The 18532-nt window shown below is 34.3% G+C and overlaps 3 protein-coding genes and 1 non-coding gene across 7 annotated transcripts; 1 reads left to right on the forward strand and 3 right to left on the reverse strand.

Annotated features, from left to right (window-relative positions):
• Window positions 1-543: 543 nt before the first annotated feature.
• Window positions 544-617, reverse strand: TRNAN-GUU (transfer RNA asparagine (anticodon GUU)). The gene has a single exon. It is a non-coding gene; the product is annotated as a tRNA-Asn (tRNA).
• Window positions 618-2935: 2318 nt separating this feature from the next.
• On the reverse strand, window positions 2936-7831 carry LOC146949545 (uncharacterized). 4 transcript variants are annotated; one of them, XM_085745533.1, is made up of 9 exons: window positions 7740-7831; window positions 7522-7629; window positions 6859-6924; window positions 5129-5734; window positions 4991-5038; window positions 4735-4812; window positions 3412-4026; window positions 3274-3321; window positions 2936-3183 (listed from the first exon to the last, which is right to left on the reverse strand). In XM_085745533.1, exons 1-9 carry the CDS (start codon window positions 7764-7766, stop codon window positions 3151-3153), a joined length of 1629 nt encoding a protein of 542 aa, XP_085601659.1. In that variant the 5' UTR covers window positions 7767-7831; the 3' UTR covers window positions 2936-3150. The 4 variants fall into 4 exon arrangements, with proteins under 4 accessions (XP_085601659.1, XP_085601660.1, XP_085601661.1 ...); XM_085745534.1 differs by lacking the exon at window positions 6859-6924; XM_085745535.1 differs by lacking the exon at window positions 4735-4812.
• Window positions 7832-8081: 250 nt separating this feature from the next.
• HEME1 (Uroporphyrinogen decarboxylase) lies at window positions 8082-14637 on the forward strand. The gene is made up of 6 exons (XM_085745537.1): window positions 8082-8215; window positions 8303-8439; window positions 11077-11459; window positions 11547-11831; window positions 13215-13450; window positions 14190-14637. Exons 1-6 carry the CDS (start codon window positions 8187-8189, stop codon window positions 14344-14346), a joined length of 1227 nt encoding a protein of 408 aa, XP_085601663.1. The 5' UTR covers window positions 8082-8186; the 3' UTR covers window positions 14347-14637.
• A 583-nt stretch (window positions 14638-15220) lies between these two features.
• On the reverse strand, window positions 15221-17877 carry LOC146949547 (GEM-like protein 2). Its single transcript, XM_085745538.1, has 4 exons — window positions 17556-17877; window positions 17356-17463; window positions 16561-16838; window positions 15221-15777 (listed from the first exon to the last, which is right to left on the reverse strand). Exons 1-4 carry the CDS (start codon window positions 17842-17844, stop codon window positions 15544-15546), a joined length of 909 nt encoding a protein of 302 aa, XP_085601664.1. The 5' UTR covers window positions 17845-17877; the 3' UTR covers window positions 15221-15543.
• Between the last annotated feature and the right edge of the window lie 655 nt (window positions 17878-18532).

Below are 18532 nucleotides of genomic sequence, written 5' to 3' on the forward strand. Positions count from 1 at the left end.
TTTATGTAATAATAGTAAGAAGGTGAATTTCTCTAGCCGCTAGGCTACTCTAGCGGCTAGGCTACTTGACCAAAAAAAAAGTATTAGTTTTTTTTTATGTAATAATAAGTATTTTTATGAAAATGATTTGTAAATATATATGATATATAAATGCTAGATGTGAGAGTAGATTAGCACATAATCTATATTTTTTTCAAAAAAAAAGAAAGAAATTGATTAAAAATCGCTTGAAGGAGGGGTTGAACCTCCGAATCTATATTTTTTTCAAAAAAAAGAAAGAAATTGATTAGGCTACTCTAGCGGCTAGGCTACTTGACCAAAAAAAAAGTATTAGTTTTTTTTTTTATGTAATAATAAGTATTTTTATGAAAATGATTTGTAAATATATATGATATATAAATGCTAGATGTGAGAGTAGATTAGCACATAATCTATATTTTTTTCAAAAAAAAGAAAGAAATTGATTAAAAATCGCTTGAAGGAGGGGTTGAACCTCCGAATCTATATTTTTTTTCAAAAAAAAGAAAGAAATTGATTAAAAATCGCTTGAAGGAGGGGTTGAACCTCCGACCTTGTGGTTAACAGCCACACGCTCTAACCAACTGAGCTATTCCAACAAACATTAAAATATAATCCAACCTAACTTGTTTGGTGAACTGGTATAGTCTATGCTTCTATTTTTTATTTTATTTTTATATAAATATGCTTAAAATGGTTAAAACTCAAAAGCTTGTTTGTCATTAAAGCAGCATAATTGTTAAAAGATGCCACAATTACAAATAAAATATTGAGACTGATAGCCCTCCACATATATAGATATTAATTATTTTATCAAAAACATAAAATATATTACTATTATGCTTATAAAAGATTCAATTTGTTCATGACCATATCTATTGCTTTAGGTGATGGAATTTCAATGAGTGCAAAATACTAAAAAACATTAGAAGTTTGGAATTTGTCGTAGAGGCGGTAAATAGCATTGAAGATATTATTGATGAATTTTTAATGAAAATCTCTAAGCAAACTAATGTCCTCCTCCCTTCTGCTCTTTGTGGTGGTGATCTCAACCTACAATTGTGGAATAAACCTTTTTTCTACAGAGGTTATCCAATAACAATTTACCCAAGAGCGACGAATTTATTGAAAAAACGAGTCCATGTTCCATTTGTCATGAAGCCGACATTTGTTTTATGTGAATTGGCCAAAATTGTTTTGTTCTCTATTTAGGAGAGCGCACCAAACAAAATGTAACAATTTCTAAATTGTAGATAGCCTCACGTTGCCTATGTCTTCGAAGCTTAGTGAAAACATTGTTGATAGGAGTTGCTGGTACTCGTATCAACTTCCCAAACACAACAAGAGGTCAACTTGAAACAACGTAGTCATCAAACATTTAAAGCTACACCACTGTCTCTACCATACTCACCACTAGGTCCAAGGTGTCTATCCTGGCCACCACCCAGCCTCCTTTCTTCTTCAGATTTTGGTGGACCACTTTCAGAAATTGCCTCGCCGTTTGTCCTCAAAACTGCATAGATCAATAGGCTCGAGGGGACCAAACCTACAAAGGCATATGCAGCTAAAAAAATAGCACCATTTAGGTGTCGGTGATGTTGTGCTTGGTGTCCTACCAGCACAGTGAAAGAGTATGCCTTATGAAAGCACAATGTAACACCATATGCCAGCCCAAAAGAAAGTGCCATTAGGAGAAACCGCTTCGAGCCGGTCATGTGCCAAATGGAAAAACGACTGGTGAAAAATGTAATCAGCAGGCATATTAACCAAAGAACACCAGGTAAAAACATCCAAAATGCCGTTTTAATTGGAACATATACTCTCTCGAAGTGATTCCCGAACGGATCACCCAATGACGATATGAGTGTAAACATATACACAAATATTAATTATTTTATCAAAAAAAAATAAAATATGTTACTATGTTATTTATAAAAAAAAAATCAATTTGTTCATGTTATCTATTGATTTGGGGGTGAATGAATTTCAATGAGTGCAAAATGTTAAAAAAAATAATTTAAGTTTGGAATTTATTGTAAAGGCAGACAAACTGTGAATAACAATGAAAATATCATTGATGAATTTTTAATGAAAATCTATAAGCAAATTATTCACTAATGTCCTTCTTCCGTTCTTGTGGTAGCGAGCTCAATCTACAATTTGAAAATTATATCTTATAAAATTACTATTGTTGAATGCAAAGTCAAAATCTAACTCCGCAGACAGTGAGTGAGTAAGAAATGAGAATCTGAAGCTGGTTTTGTGGATTTGGGCTTTGTGAATTGTGATTCCGGAGTTCTTTCATGATAGGATTTGCTATTACACCCCAACTGTTTTACTTAGTGGAATCTGTACTACATAATGATTCATTTACTAAATATAAATACAACCGTTTCCCATGTGAAAATTCAATTGTTTTCTCATTAAAAATGAAAACTCCCTCTCCCTCTCCCTCTCCCCCTCTCTCTCCCTCTCTCTCTCTCTAAATGATGTGTCTAATTGATTGATAGTGTAAAGTTGTCTTACAATGACAGTCTATTTTAATTAATCTCATTTATCAATACTCTACATTTAATTTGATATCAAAGTTTGATGTCAAAATAACACAAACTCTATAGAAATTTTTCATAGTAAAACATTGTTAAGTATTTTTTTACCGTAACCATAGTTAGTAATCTCACCGTGTCGCATTCCCAACGGTTAAGTATCACTTTCATAGTTATTCTTATACCAGACACAAAATAATACTCCCTCCGGCCCTTATTATAAGAAACAATTGACTTTTTTGGTTCATTGTGTAAGTGATGTATCTAGTCCATATTTACAATAAGATGCATTAATTATTCTATGAACTTAAAAAGTCAACTTTTTCTTATAATAAGGACCGGAGGGAGTAGTAAAAAGGAACATGGGGAAATGAGAATAACCACTTGCAATTTTAAGCATCGTATTTTGAGATTCATGGAGTTTGGGATGCAACTATTTACAAAATTATCTCTTAGTAGTTAGTGCAAGGGAAATTTTCCTAAGACTGCAAACAAGCTCCTCCCCAATATTGTGAAGAACAGCATGGGTCTCCCTACAAACCATATTTAATCCATTCATTTTGGCTTCACTTTCATTAAGAACATCCTAATTGTCATCAACAGGATTAGCAAGTTCACCCTGCAAAAACACAGCAGTATATATTTTAAGTAACTATAATCGAAAACCAAATTACATCTGACATACAATTATCGCACTTATGATACTTACATTTCGATCATCAACATCATTCACAGCCGCAGGTTTCTCGGGTTCAGCCTGTGAAAATCAACGCAACATAATTAGCAATAATAAGGTATTTATAATCTTGAAATAGAAATTATAGATATATCAATTATGATTATTCACCAAAAGCTTCCTTGAAGCTGCTGAGGAATCCAAATCCTTCAACACAATAGTTGGTAACTGTTTAATGTCCCAACCAACAATTTTACAGACGACTTGTGCATAAGCCCTGTGAGCTCGCTTCCTTTTTGTCCTTAGTACAGCAGTTGAATGCTGAATCAGTGCAACACAATCCTTAAACCTCTTCCACATTTTCTTCTTAACACCACCACAAACCAAACAATAAAAATCTCCTTTTTTACTATTGTTCTCGTAGTATTCCCTCAAGCCAACATCTTCAGCAAACACTTTCTCAAAGAACTTATACTGTTCAGATTCTTCATCACAATTTTCTCCAAACTCATCTTCACCTTCATCCTCATCCTCATCTTCATCTTCAATAACATCCTCATCACTGTCAGAACCAACTTCGGGAGCTAAGAACTTTTGGCAAGCATCTATTGCATTGTGCTGCAAATGCAAAACTGACATAATCGCTTCCTCGTTCCCCACAAGAGAATAAGGGTAAGAACATGGTTTGGTGTTGAAGGCCGGCCATCCTGAAGTTGTTGAAGATAATCCACCATCAGGACTTTTGCAAACCCATTCAGCATCAGAAACCACAGATTCATGAGTTACCTACATTGATATTTCATTAGTAATCAGAAGTAAAACATCAAAGAGAATCATGGGATATAAGGGTGACATTGTGGTTAGGACGGAGAGTTAAAGAGTGAAGTGATAAGGTGGTCGAGGGTTTGATCCCCAGTTCCCCATTCCTGACATAACACTAAGTTACTAACAAAGTAACAATACTAACATTTTCTGTTTGAAAAAAAAAAAAAAAAATGAGAACCGAGACTTCTAAGCTAGCATACAAGCACCAACAATACATACTACTATTCCTCGGCAATTCCAATTTGCTAAAAAATTGGAGTGCAGCTCACAAATAACAGCTGCCAATAATAGCCATGAATGAAGAGATAACACTTCAATTCAATTGACACTAGCAGGATAACAATCGAGTTCCGTGCATCTCGTAACTATTTCTTTAATAGCAGAAAAATAATTTTAGAATTAACCAGAAAATGAAGGATCTTACATTTTACCTAGACTAGACTACCATACAATACAGATAATTCAGTCTATAAATACAGTAATCAGCTGACAAGAAAAGCATCAAGGCGGTAGCATTATCACAATGACTATATTATCCAACCAAGAAACATGCACATATAATAAAAATTTAAATTGACAAGGAAACCAGAGAAAATAATAAGAGATTAAGAGTACATATATGATTGTATTCAGCGTTTATAATTTTAGATAGACCATAAATTGTTTTACCTCAACTAACTTTCCTCCATTTTCTGAACTCAAATCCAATGCTTTTTCAGCTGGAATCTCACCTTCCTTCAAAGAATTCTGCATGCACAACAATCAATAGAAAACTTTTAACATTAAAATTTTCAAACCATGCCAAATTAGTTTTTTCCCCTCAAAAGGGTGCATAGAACTTCATACACAAAAAATAATTAAAATAAATGAACCTCAGTAATAGTGTGATGAAGCCCTTTTACAGTATCTCACTTATGATACTTACATTTCGGTCATCAACATCACTCACAGCAGCAGGTTTTCCGGGTTCAACCTGCAAAAATCAATACAATCTAATAAGCAAAAATGAGGTATTTATAAACTTGAAATATATATTATAGATATATTAATTATGATTGTTCACCAAAAGCTCCCTCGAAGCTGTTGAGGAGGAATTCAAATCCTTCAACACAATAGCTGGTAACTGATTAATGTCCCAACCAACAACTTTACAGACGACTTGTGCATAAGCCCTGTGAGCTCGCATCCTTTTCGTCCTTAGTACAGTAGTGGAATGCTGAATCAGTGCAACACAATCCTTAAACCTCTTCCACATTTTCTTCTTAACACCACCACAAACCAAACAATAAAAATCTCCTTCTTTACTATTGTTCTCGTAATATTTCCTCAAGCCAGCATCTTCAGCGAACACTTTCTCAAAGAATCTATACTCTTTAGATTCTTCATCATAATTTTCTACCAACTCATCTTCACTTTCATCCTCATCCTCCTCTTCATCTTCATCTTCAATAACATCATCATCGCTGTCAGAACCAACATCGGGAGCTAAGAACTTTTGGCAAGCTTCTATTGCGTTGTGCTGTAGGTGCAAAACTGCCATAATTGCTTCCTCATCCCCCACAAGAGAATAAGGGTAAGAACATGGTTTATTGTTCCACCCTGAAGATAATCCACCATCTGGACTTTTGCAAACCCATTTAGCATCAGAAACCGCAGATTCATTGGTTACCTACATTAAAATTCCATTAAAAAACAGAATTCAGAAGTGAATCATCTCTGAGAATCAGGGGACATAAGGGTGGCTTCGTGGTTGGGACAGGGGAGTTAGGAAGTGGAGTGATAAGGTGATTGAGCATTTGATCCCTACTAACAATACTAACATTTACCTTTTTACTCGTTCCAAAAAAATATGTGAAAATAGTGATTTCTCAGCTAGCACACACTCTAAAAACACTGTATTCCTCGCGTACCAATAATAGTCATGAATGAGACAGAAACTGGCATCTATGATTTGGAAAATCAAGGGATAAACACAGAATTTATTTCCAACCTCTGGAAAACGATTCACAAAACAAAGGAAGTTGTAATACAAATTACAGACACAAACGCACAATCTTGATTCTTGACAGAAATAAAATATAAAAACAGTGACAGCAATTGCCCACCAAGATTTTCAAGAGCTTGATCTCTCCAAATCAATATCCGATCCCAAATAATTACTATTTTGTAAACTGCCTAACTTCTCTATTTATTTAAATAGCATACTAACTTCTAATAACCGACTCACACACTTTTGGGTCTTTTATCATAATGCTTACTTATAAGAGACCTAACAGAATAAAAGGGATACAACATCAATTAAATTGACACTAGCAGGATAACAATCCGGTTCTGTATATCTGGAAACTATAGTATTTCTTTACAAGCATAAAAATAATTTCAGATGTAACCAGAAAATGAAATGTCTTACATTTTACCTAGATTATCAATTAGACACACAGATAATTTACTCTTAAAATTCAGTAATCAGCTGAAAAGAAAAGCATCAAGGGAGTGGCATTCTCTGTAGCACCGACACTTTTGATGGTAGGCGTGTTTGGTGTATACGTGTTGGTGTCCAACACCGACATCAAAACATGTGATTACGTCCAATTAATCCATTTTTCAAATTTTTACCGGTGTCACAGTGTCTGTGTCATGTCTGGTCTCCGTGTCAGTGCTTCATAGGTACCAATATAGTGATAAAAAAGACTATACAACATTTATGTTTGTAAAGAGCAAAATGAGAAGTAAAGAGTACATATATGTTTGTATTCAACATTTGATTATGAGAGAGAGACCAAATTGTTTTACCTCAATTAATTCTCCTCCATTTCCTGAACTCAGACCCAATGTTTTTCCATCTTGAATCTCACCATCCTTCAAACAATTTTGCAGACACAACAATCAATAGAAAACTTTAGAGCTCAATTGTTACAGATTATTCAAGATAAAAATCACTTTTCTAACTAAAAAAAGCATTTTTAGTATATTTTTTAATTGGGTTTCTTTGAGCTTTTGTAATCAACCATTATCTATTAAAATGACTATTAAAATGAGTTGTTATTTTTAGTATCTTATGCACAAAATCTCATTTTAATAAACTAATTTTCACTATTATAATCTATGAAGCACAAACACCAACACCAGACACAACACTGACACATGGACACCTATAATAATTTACAAAAATGAGTTAATTGAATGTAATCACATGTGTCAGTGTCGTTCAGACATGCTTTTAACCAGAAGTGTAGGTGCTACAAGATTATAACCAAACTCAAATCAGTTTCTTTCTGCTTCAAACAAAATTTTCCAAAAAATAAAGACCTCAGTTATTTATCTCATAATCACTTTTATTGTAGGGCCTTAAACATTAGAAATTTATAACCATGCAAAAATATATGAACCCATTTAAACCCATAAAAGGGTAAAGTGAAGCTGTTATATAAAAAGTAAAAAAAATGAAAAATGAACCTTAGTAACAGTTTGTTGAAGCTCTTCTGCATGATCCTGAAGCTCAACTGGAACTGAATCATTGTTGTTGGGTTTAAGGGTAAAATCATTTCCAGCATCAGCATTGTTCTATAAAGTTGAAATCATACAAAACAAATTAATTATGTAATAATGATGAAAAAATGAAGTGAATGAAGTTTGATTAAAGTTAAAAGAAGCATGCATTATTAATTTCTTACCTCAGATGATGATTCAGTAATCTTCATCTTCAGAGAGAGAGAGAGTTTGAATTGGTGAGGAAGGTGTTAGGTTAGTCAAATACTGAGTGAGTGAGAAATGAGAAAGTGAAGCTGGTTTTGTGGATTTGGGCTTTGTTATTCTGGTTCAAAATACCCGATTCGTGATTTCTTTCATAATAATAGGATTTGGTATTACACCCCCCTATTTTGCTTGTACGTTTTCATTCCCTTTTTACCACGTGGCAATATGTGGAACGTGAGATTGTTTAGACGGGTGAGAAAGTGTGAAAGGTAGTCTTCCTTTCCCGCAAAAAACAATAGAGAATCCACTAAGATGAAGATATGGGTAATTTTGGGTAATGGCTATTGGTAGCAGTTTAGAGGAAAAGAAGAAGAAGGAGTAAGGTCAACACTCTTAGGTATTTTCTCTCATCACTCCAATTCCTCATGGAAACCATCCCTACTTCCATCAACAGGTTTTCCTTCTCTCTCTCTCTCTCTCTCTCTCTCTCTGAAATTAATTGAATTGAGATTCTCACTCATGAATTTGTTCTATTATACAGTGGTTTAGGATGGAAATCATCTTCCTTGTTTCAACAATCCAATTGCTTCAACCTTCTTTCTTCTCCTTTCAAACCAAAACCCTCTCTCACTCTCACCAAGTTTACTCTCACTTGCTCTGCCGCCTCATCTTCTAATGGTACTTCCATTCTCTCAGTTTTTTTTTTTTTGTTTTTTCTGTTAATTGTTCCCAATTTCACTTGGGCTTATTTTTTTTTTTTTTCAAGCTGAAATGTAGTTGCTGTATCCATGTCATGATAACATTTTTTTAGCTCTTCATATGCATTGTTTGTTTTAGACTTGCAATGAGACATAACAGTAGAATTCAGTAAGAGTACCCTAGCTACGATACGAGGGGCCACTCTTGGATTACAATTGTAGGAAGACCTGAGCCTAATCATGTATAAGAGCTTTTTTCTCACCCCATCACTATCAACTAATAATTTGGGGAGAATTTTCATATGGGTCATGGGTAGATTGGCATGTTCTTGTCTCCTTTGCCTAGAGTTTTTCAAACGTAGGAGATGAAGTTTATGAGCAGCTGCATATATTTTGGGATATCTGTAAGTGGAGGTCCATCATTTATTGGTCTGTCAGAAGTGTATATAGTGATTTGGAATGTTGAATATTTGCATATGCAATATGCATTTCCAGATTTACATATGTAGTATCATACAAAAATTATACTCTGACATGGGATGTTATAGATCATTATCGCATGAGTGTATCTTCTGACGTGTTTTATGCATAGTGGCACATGAGTGAAGTAGTCTGTTATATACAGATTTAAATACAATAGTCTGTTATATACTGTTTTGTCAGCATGTTAAGAACTTTCTAAGAGCATGGTTTTAAATTGCGGTCGCGGTTATATTGCGAACCTTCATACTATGGCAAAATACGGGAAAATGCAACCGACTCAATCGAAATTTAAAACCATGCTTGTTGCTTAAGGTTTTGAAGATTGAAGATTCAGAGGTGAAACTTGAGTTTGTAGGAAGTGATTGAGTTGGTTTTAGTTGTTGAAATTTGGAACAAAAAATAATTTATTAGTGGCAATTTTTTGGGGAAAAAGGTGAACTTTTTGGTTATTTTGCTATGTTATTGGATAACTATGTGGTAAGAATCAAAAGGGGTTATTTTGTGTGGAAGTGTTGAAAAGATTTAGATATTGTGGAATACTTGAGGAAGGAACAAGGTGAAATCTTGTTGCTAAGAAAAGAGACCAATTATTGAACCTTTTTTGAAGGTTGATTATCACTTTTTTAGGTTATAATGAAGGCTCCTTCTAATGGTTACTTGCCTAATTCTGGTGAAGGTGTGTTTTCTTAAGGTTTACTTGAAGTTTCATTGCGTTCTCTCTTTTGTTCTAGCTAGTATTTCCTGTTTCATTCATCTCTTAACACTGCTTTGGTGATTCTGAGAATGATATCTTTCAAGGAAAATGAATATGCTTTTATCTTGTTGAATTGATTTTACTAACATTGTAGATCCAATAAATATGAGTAAGGGGTTGTTCTTCTATATATTATGATAAAGGGCATTTTTTCCCTCATCTTTTTGTCACTTTTTACTCTTTAATGGTTTCAGAAAAGTTGTAGTTTTGAAGGTCAAATCTAAATGTACTCTGTGTAAATGTGTAACAGATTTATGGAAATCAAATGCAAGAAAAAAGACATTTTATACTTTTACATTGTTTTAAAACAAAGGATTTTTTACCTTAATTTAATCACCTTCTCACCTTTGTGTCACAAATGATTAACTTAATTTTTCTATTTAAATCAAGGTCAGATGAATGACGAGACCAATTTGCAGTTTTTGGCTTAATTTTTTACCATAATTTAATCAGCTTCTCACCTTTGTGTCACAAATGATTAACTTAATTTTTGGCTAAATTGCATTTTTGGTCCCTTAACTATTTAGGTAACCTTGGCGCAACTGGTAAAGTTGTTGTCATGTGACCGAAAGGTCACGGGTTCAAGTCCTGGAAACAGCCTCTTGTGTAAAAACAAGGTAAGGCTGCGTACAATACACCAAATGGTGGGACCCCTTTCCGGACCCTGCGTATGCGGGAGCTTTAGTGCACCGGGTTGCCCTTTTTTTTTAACTATTTAGGTAGTATCGCTTTAGTCCCTTAATTAAAATTTAATTTATTTTGGTCCCTTAACTTCCCTCTGTTACACATTTTGGTCATTTCCGTTAGTTTTAATTCAAAAACGTTAGGTTTTCTTCATTTTCTTATGGAATTTTTCTGGTATTCTTGTTGTTGAAGGTTGATGGAGATGATATGAATATGAAAAAGAGGAGAAGAAGATGAAGAAAACCTAATATTTTTGAATTAAAACTAACGGAAAGGACTAAAATGTGTAACGGAGAGAAGTTAAGTGACCAAAATAAATCGAATTTTAATTAAGGGACCAAAGCGATACTACCTAAATAGTTAAGGGACCAAAAATGCAATTTAGCCTTAATTTTTCTACAAACTCGGATTTAAATACAATAGTCTGTTATATACTGTTTTGTCAGCATGTTAAGAACACCTAAGATCATGGTTTTAAATTGCGGTCGCAGATATGTATTCGTGCATTTGCAACTTCTTCGAACGTGACTTATGTCGCATAAACAGTATCATTGAAAATAATGTTACGAACATTTCTCACCCTTCATTATCCTTCCATTTCTGTCTCATATGCAGACGTGACCCTGCTGAGATACAGGCAAGGGAAATTGACTTGAATTCATTGTTTTTTATTTTTTTCATTTTAATTACTATCAGATCCTCTTTTGGTTAAGGCTGCGAGAGGAGATCCTGTTAGTCGTCCTCCGGCATGGATGATGCGCCAAGCAGGAAGGTACATGGCTATTTACAGAAAGTTAGCTGAGAAACATCCATCCTTCCGAGAGAGGTCAGAGACGACTGATCTCATTGTAGAAATTTCTTTGCAGCCTTGGAAAGCTTTTAGGCCTGATGGAGTAATTATTTTCTCTGACATCCTTACACCTCTACCTGCGTTCGGGATCGACTTTGACATAGAAGATGTGAGGGGACCTGTTATACAGTCACCGATACGCTCTGAGGAGGGATTAAAGGTTTTACACCCGATTGACTTCGACAAGCTTAGATTTGTAGGAGAATCACTTAAGATCCTGCGGCAAGAGGTAAAATTCGGTTGCAACATGTTGTCACTTTTTATATCATGGCTATCTTTCTAAGCATGTTTCCCTCACTACTTATTGTTTATTTAGGTTGGTGGTGATGCCGCTGTTTTAGGTTTTGTGGGAGCACCTTGGACATTGGCAACGTATATAGTGGAAGGGGGTACAACGCGCACATATACAACCATTAAGAGCATGTGCCATACAACACCACACATACTAAGGACTCTGCTTTCTCATTTGTCAAAGGCAATAGCAGATTACATCGTTTTCCAAGTGGAATCTGGGGCTCACTGCATACAAATATTTGACTCATGGGGTGGACAACTGCCACCTCATATGTGGGAACTCTGGTCAAAACCTTATATCAAAGAGGTAAACTAAGGGAAAATTCCCTTTTCTTTCTTCCCTGATAAAATTGTTTTAGGTTTTTAAAGTTTTCATTATTCTAATTATAACCAATCTCTTTTGTCGAAGAAAGGGAATAGCATGTAGCTTTCTGAGCTCTGTATAGTTAGGTTGATGTCAAATTAATTAGTATATACGTTTCCAAGTCTCTATGATTCCTCTTGGTTGGTTGGTTGGTTGGCTTCGTAAATAATGTGACTGGTAAAAGCTTGTAATTTGCAATTTTTTGCAGCAAATGGAAAATACTTGTTATGTGTAAGCCTTGACTGTTTAGGGGTGGGCATGGTTCGGTTTTGAAGAAAACCGAACCGAATTGTTGAAATGGTCCGGGAAAACCGAACCGAATCGTTTAAGGTTTGGAACGAACCGAACTGAACCAAAGTTATGGTTTGGTTAACCATTTTCTTACCTATGAACCGAACCGAACTGAACCAACACTGCTTTTCTGCAGGCAAATGACGAAAACTGATGTCTTGTAAGAAGTCTACTTCTTGAACAAACACTTAAAAATATTGATATCACTGTGATGTAGTGATACTGAACTTTGTTCATGTTGCTTGGTTTAAATTGAAGAAATCTTCCATTTCAGGCTAAAAACGAATACAGACATGTCTCGTGTTCAAATAGAAAACAAAAGAAATTGGGAACGCCAAATACTGATTGCTCTTTCTTGTATTTGTTTCTCAGTAGATTGCTTTAACTTTTGACCAATATAATATGTGTGAATTTGCTTTTTCCATACAGTAATATTTTCTGAGTTGGATATGACTTTCCTAGCTAAACTGCATACTGATTCTCAACAATGATAATACATTTTGGAAATTTGGGAATTGAATTAAATGCACCATTTTTCTGACCATCCTGCTCTAGTTGACATGCCGTATCATCCTTTTAATTTAGTACATGGTAACTTATAGGTTCAATCTCAATCCTGATATGGTTTCACACTTTGTAAGTTGTGACGGTTCGGTTCGGTTCTTAACAATAATCGAGTTTAATAACGGTTCGGTTCAGTTAGTGAACTGTCTTTAAAATAACGGTTCGGTTCGATAACCAATGTAATGGTTCAATTAATTTTGGTTCGGTTCGGTTTTTGGTTATTTTTGCCAACCCCTAACTATTATGTTAACTCATGCGATATTAAGCGTGCTTGTGACTTCAGGGAAGATAATTTAAATTAGAAGTCAGAAGCTACATCTTTATATTGTTCATATTTCATTGAGATAATTATTGCTATTAGTATCTTTTCTTGTTTAAAAAATTATAATAAATAGCAAATTCTAGGTTGACTTCTGTTGTGCCAATTTATTCGTTTTCTCATTTGTAATATTACATTTTCTGAACTTCCAGATTGTAGATTTGGTCAAGAAAAAGTGCCCAGACACACCACTTGTTCTTTATATCAATGGAAATGGTGGCCTTCTCGAGCGTATGATAGACACTGGAGTTGATGTAATTGGACTCGACTGGACAGTGGATATGGCTGATGGGAGAAGAAGATTAGGTAGTGGGATTGGTGTGCAAGGAAACGTGGACCCTGCTTCTTTATTCTCTCCTCTTACTGCCCTAACAGAAGAAATTCAGAGGTTGGTGTCATAACTGCCATTAACTTTATCATTTGTGTCGTCATTCTATGGTTATTGCCATATATGTTCTAGGGGAGACTACACCACTTGAGTTGTCAATCGCAGGTCATGGAAAATAGCGGTTTGTTCAAATTCCACTATGCTATAGCGCTGTTATACTATAGCCACTATTTAAACACAATTTGTACTAAATAACAAATCAGAAATCAATAACATTTTTTTCTAATACCGCTATAGTGTATACCGCTACGCCATAGCCACTATATGACAAGTGACTCTCCTTGATGATTCCACATAATGAGAATCTGATGTTTCATCACGTGGTGATAAATGCATTACCAGGATCTTCCTAGCGAATGTTTATGATCCAGTGTCTAAGATTTCTGTAGGTTAAACCTCCCTAGTATTTGCTTAGCTGACTGAAGAACTGAAAATAGTGACACGAAGGGCATCGAACAAATAGTGATAGATGTTTCTTAAGGAATTGTTACTATGTTAGTAATCTTTTAATTTCAATATTATGAATTGGGTTTAATCAGTCAGACTTGGGTACCTTTGCCAGAAAAGCCATAGTTTTGTATGACATGGTGACAAGCTGATATCACTTACTGTTATTATGTTACTAGTCTTTTTGTCCAAATGAGAACACTCATTGTCACGAATAAGATTGGATATATGAATTTTGCTGATGAATTATCAATTATCTTGATTACTTTATATGATTACCTGTCACTTTCAGGGTTGTGAGGTCTGCAGGACCTAGACAACACATCCTTAATCTTGGGCATGGTGTTCTTGTTGGCACACCGGAAGAAGCTGTAGCGCATTTCTTTGACGTCGCGAGGAGCTTGAAGTTTGACACACTCTCTCAAAATAACACTGCAAATGTAGCTTAAAGACAAATGCATTTGTTTTGCCACCTGTTGTACTTACTTTGCCTGGTAGTTCAAGCCATTTCTGGAAGAGTTCAGGTTTTGTTCTTCTTGATTCTTATGCAGCTATGTGATAATGATCAGTGTCTGACGATTTGTACATTGCTATGTCGGCGAATAGATGAGGATAGTCTACATTTTTCTGTATTTTGTAATTGTGCATGATAAATTAATTAGAGGATTCCTTCCATTTGTTTGAGTATAATAAAAAAATTGTTATTTAATTTGTTAATAGCTTTGACTTGTTCTGATGAAGTTGGTACTCTAGATTCAGTGTAGTTTGGTTTTGTTTTGTTTTGATTATAAAGTTTAGTTTCATTGGGTTTTGGGGATTCTGATAGAACCCGAGGATTGAATAGGTCCTTTATTGGGCTCAATGCATGGGAATCCCACGACACGGGTGAATTAAGCATATGAAACAAAATTGCTTAGATGGAGGGAATTGGTTAAACTTGCTGGGTCTGCAGTTTGTTAGGACAGGCAGCATAAATAGTTGGGAGGAGAAGTGAGGGGTAGGAAATTAGTTGTTATTTTTTATTAGGCTGAGAAACCGTTTTCTCTAAGGAGCTCGCCTCTGGGATTACGGGGACTAATCTTCTGTAATAGTTTATCAGTTCTCTCTGAATTCTGGTTCCTATCAGATTCACTTGGTTTATAGAGATATAAATTATCCGTCAACCTCAACATCTGCAACTTGATTTGAACTCTCGTCTTTGTGGAATATGAGTCACATTCTTCCTAATTAGATCAACCTCCGTTGGTTGATTTTCTTTTCTATTCACTTACCCACTTCAACCCAAAAAAAGTGAAATATAATCAATTTGTGTGACTTATTGCATTGTTAATAGATGAGATTTCATAATCCCACACTTTATTTCACAACTATATTGAACAAAGGAAATACAGTGAACTTGTTTATAAAATAAACCTTTGATTTTATTATAGAAAAAAACTAAACTAACAAACTGAAGGTGCGACTAACTAATGAGTCAACTGTTTATGGTTACCATAGAAAACCAAAATGCATTTTTTGTAAAGTAAAATAGTATAGTACATTCCTTTTATTTCTTTATTCAATTTATGTATCTTTTGGGGATAACTATGTAAGGGTACATTGAAGGGTGTGTCCATGCACACAGTAAAGTGTTCCATGTGATTTTTTCAGACCACATGCTTTTTCACAACTAACAGGTGACCATTAACATTTCCACTGGAATGGTTACCATATTGGTGTAGAACCTCATTCAGAGTTTTGAGAGCCCTGTCATATGACACAAACCCCATAAACAAGAACTCATAACCATCCACTGTGAAAATCTCGATGTATTTTTCTTTTGAGTTAAATCTATTTGTTGTAGGAGTAACTGTCCCCAGCTGACCCAGCTGTATTACCACCTACAAGTAATGTTAGACATAAATTAACACTTGATAGATACCATAAAGTCACTTCAAATTTTGACAAGATGCGAAGTTGGAAAATCTACAAGTACTATGGCAGTTGTCTTACACATGATTTAAGAAGTACCAAGCAAGCATAACTTTTGTTTTTATTTCTTATTATCACTAAATGAATAGAAATAAACTGATACTTCGTATGAAACATCGACTGACACAGACACCAATATTAAATTAAGAAAATAGAAGTGATTGAATGTAACTATATGTATTAGTGTTGTGTCGGACACAATTAAGTTCGGACATCAATAACCTTCAATCCAAAATATTTGTGCTGCATAGTTTTTTAATTAAAAAAAAAGTTTATGTGAGTTGAGTACCTGTTGACTCCCTAGACAGGTCTCAAGATGTAAAGAGTACTCAATAGCATTTACAAATTACTCACCAAGGAAAATCTTTACATTGACAATGGAATTTGAACTTGTCTATGTAAGGTATGAATCAAATGCTTTTCAAATGGACCAAGTTTGGTTGCTAGTAAATGATACCTTTGTAAACAGATGTGAAAATAGATAAATATAATAATTTCTAATACCATACAAGTGTTAAGCCCCTTGATTATTAGCCCTTATCTATCTAAAATTTCAAGTCATATTATAAATTTTCAATCTTTCATTCCCTCTGATTTAGTTACTGTAACATATTATTGTAAAAACAAAAATTCCAATCACCAAATGTGTGAGATGCATGAAATTACACCTAGGCAATGAGACAAGGAAGTACCTTATAGTACAAACATTGATGCTGCAAGGAGAATGGGTGATGACACATTGGATAGTCACTGCAAAATGCCAACCTTTTAGTTGTTATATAAAGTGTTCCAATTACAGGTCCTGAAGCAGTTGTTGATATGTAACAAACATATTGCTTCAATAGTTTCTCTCCTGGAAACACTCCAAATGTCTGCTGAAATAGCTTCTCAGACCCTCCATTTGCAATCACTTTTGTTCCTTGAACTAATCTAGCCATTGCAGCATCAGCTGGACTAGAACTCATTCTCACTGTACACATTGAAAATGGGTTCCACAGTGGATGAATCACTAATAACTCATAAGGGTCTGACTATTATAATTTTTTCTTAGAGACCCACTTTTTGTATTGTTACAGCTTACATCTTTCTGAAAAAAATGAATATCTCAGAAAAAATCTATAAACTAATTCAACTGAAGAGTTTGTTTTAGTAGCTTCTCTTAAAAGTAATTTTCTATAGATTGATTTTTAGTATGGAAGACAAACACAAAATAGCTTCTTTTATTATTAAAAATCTCTAAACAAATAATCTCTAAATTATTGAATGTCAAAATCATTTTTTTTTTAATTTGCAACAAACTGCTCCTAAAATATATTGTATCCAATTCATCAATTACTGTTTAGTAGATGAATTAAATGGATATAGCAATTGATGAATTGGATGAATATGGATCAATGGATTCTATTGCACCCTAATGAATATAAAGTTTAGTAAGAATTTAAAGATACACAGACTTGCTGTAAAAGGAAAGATAGAGTAAAACTCACCATGATTCCAAATACTGTCAACCATGTTCTCAGCATGTCTAGTTGCTTCTCCAACCTTCCTACTACAATTATTTAGTGCACCACTTACTTTATCCATTGGATTAGGACCTAAAATCATAACAACATGGTTATCAACATCACTGAAAAAGATAAAAACTTTAGTTACTTGCAGAAATCACAATCTCATAGAAATCACTCACGGTTGGCAGCTGCAGAAGAAGGGTTAGCAGGAGAAAGCTGAACATAAGGGTTGTTGATATTGTTGTGCATGCCTGTACTAGTAATTGTTCCTTCAGTAACAGGAATTTCTCTGTGATTGTAGTTCATTCTTCTCTTGTTTAGTAGCAGAAACAAGAGAGAGATTAATGTTAAGGGAAGATTAAATGTGGAAGAATAGAAACTTATCTTAGGATGGAGGGGAGAATAGTTGGAAAAATATGTAGGGACACATAATAATGTGATGATATGAATGTTAATGGGGAATATCATATCACATCACATTACCTTTGAATATATTCGGTTACCGACATTACTTATAAACAACAATATTTTTGTAGTAAACTTTATTTTGACTTGGTTACAATAGTAAACTTGAAATGTCTATACGTGTGAAGCCATTGGAGGTGGCAAAATCCCTAATTGGAGGGTTTCTAAACAAAAAAGTAGATGTCAAGTATTAGCTCAATTCATCATATTTATTTATCAAGTTGTGTTAGATTTTTACTGAAGAGATAAGTTCGAATTAGATGTCTATAATGTATGAAAATGATTTCCTCAAATAGTGTGAAAGATGAAAGGAATTTATGTGAAAGCTTGTGTTTGACTTTAAAATTGTTGAACCTATATCAAATCTTAAAAGAGTTTCTAAAAATAGAAAATATCAATGAGCATATTTGAAGTGGTATGTGAGTGGTTTCTTGTTTAGGAATTGAGATTAAAGTCAAGTACTACTAGAATTGTTAATGGCGAATATATTCAAAGATAAAGGCCGAAAGAGAGAATGATGATTCTGCTGAATAGGATACCAAAAAGAATATTATCATGGATGCAATTTATGATAAGGTACAAGGATATATTAGACTGGATTTAAGTGTTTACGTAGTATGTTTGATTTTGTGATTCGACCGTGTGATGTTTATATAATTGCAGATTTCCTGCTGTAACAGCAGAAGGCTGT

Source organism: Medicago sativa, chromosome 2 (genome assembly GCF_051527215.1).
Source record: "Medicago sativa cultivar Bolivia chromosome 2, Bolivia_mono, whole genome shotgun sequence".
NCBI classification, from domain to species: domain Eukaryota; kingdom Viridiplantae; phylum Streptophyta; class Magnoliopsida; order Fabales; family Fabaceae; genus Medicago; species Medicago sativa.

Excerpts from the sequence above, each read along its gene's own strand:
- HEME1 (XM_085745537.1), top strand. The coding sequence starts at position 8,187 with ATGGAAACCATCCCTACTTCCATCAACAG. Across the intron at positions 8,216-8,302 it reads ATCCCTACTTCCATCAACAG|TGGTTTAGGATGGAAATCAT; the intron begins GTTTTCCTTCTC and ends TCTATTATACAG. Across the intron at positions 13,451-14,189 it reads CTAACAGAAGAAATTCAGAG|GGTTGTGAGGTCTGCAGGAC; the intron begins GTTGGTGTCATA and ends TGTCACTTTCAG.
- LOC146949545 (XM_085745533.1), bottom strand. The coding sequence starts at position 7,766 with ATGAAGATTACTGAATCATCATCTGAG. Across the intron at positions 4,813-4,990 it reads GTGATGTTGATGACCGAAAT|AATTCTTTGAAGGAAGGTGA; the intron begins GTAAGTATCATA and ends TTGTGCATGCAG. Across the intron at positions 4,027-4,734 it reads ATGGAGGAAAGTTAGTTGAG|GTAACTCATGAATCTGTGGT; the intron begins GTAAAACAATTT and ends ATATCAATGTAG.
- LOC146949547 (XM_085745538.1), bottom strand. The coding sequence starts at position 17,844 with ATGATATTCCCCATTAACATTCATATCATCACATTATTATGTGTCCCT. Across the intron at positions 17,464-17,555 it reads TTCTTCTGCAGCTGCCAACC|GTCCTAATCCAATGGATAAA; the intron begins GTGAGTGATTTC and ends TTATGATTTTAG. Across the intron at positions 15,778-16,560 it reads ATCAATGTTTGTACTATAAG|GTGGTAATACAGCTGGGTCA; the intron begins GTACTTCCTTGT and ends CATTACTTGTAG.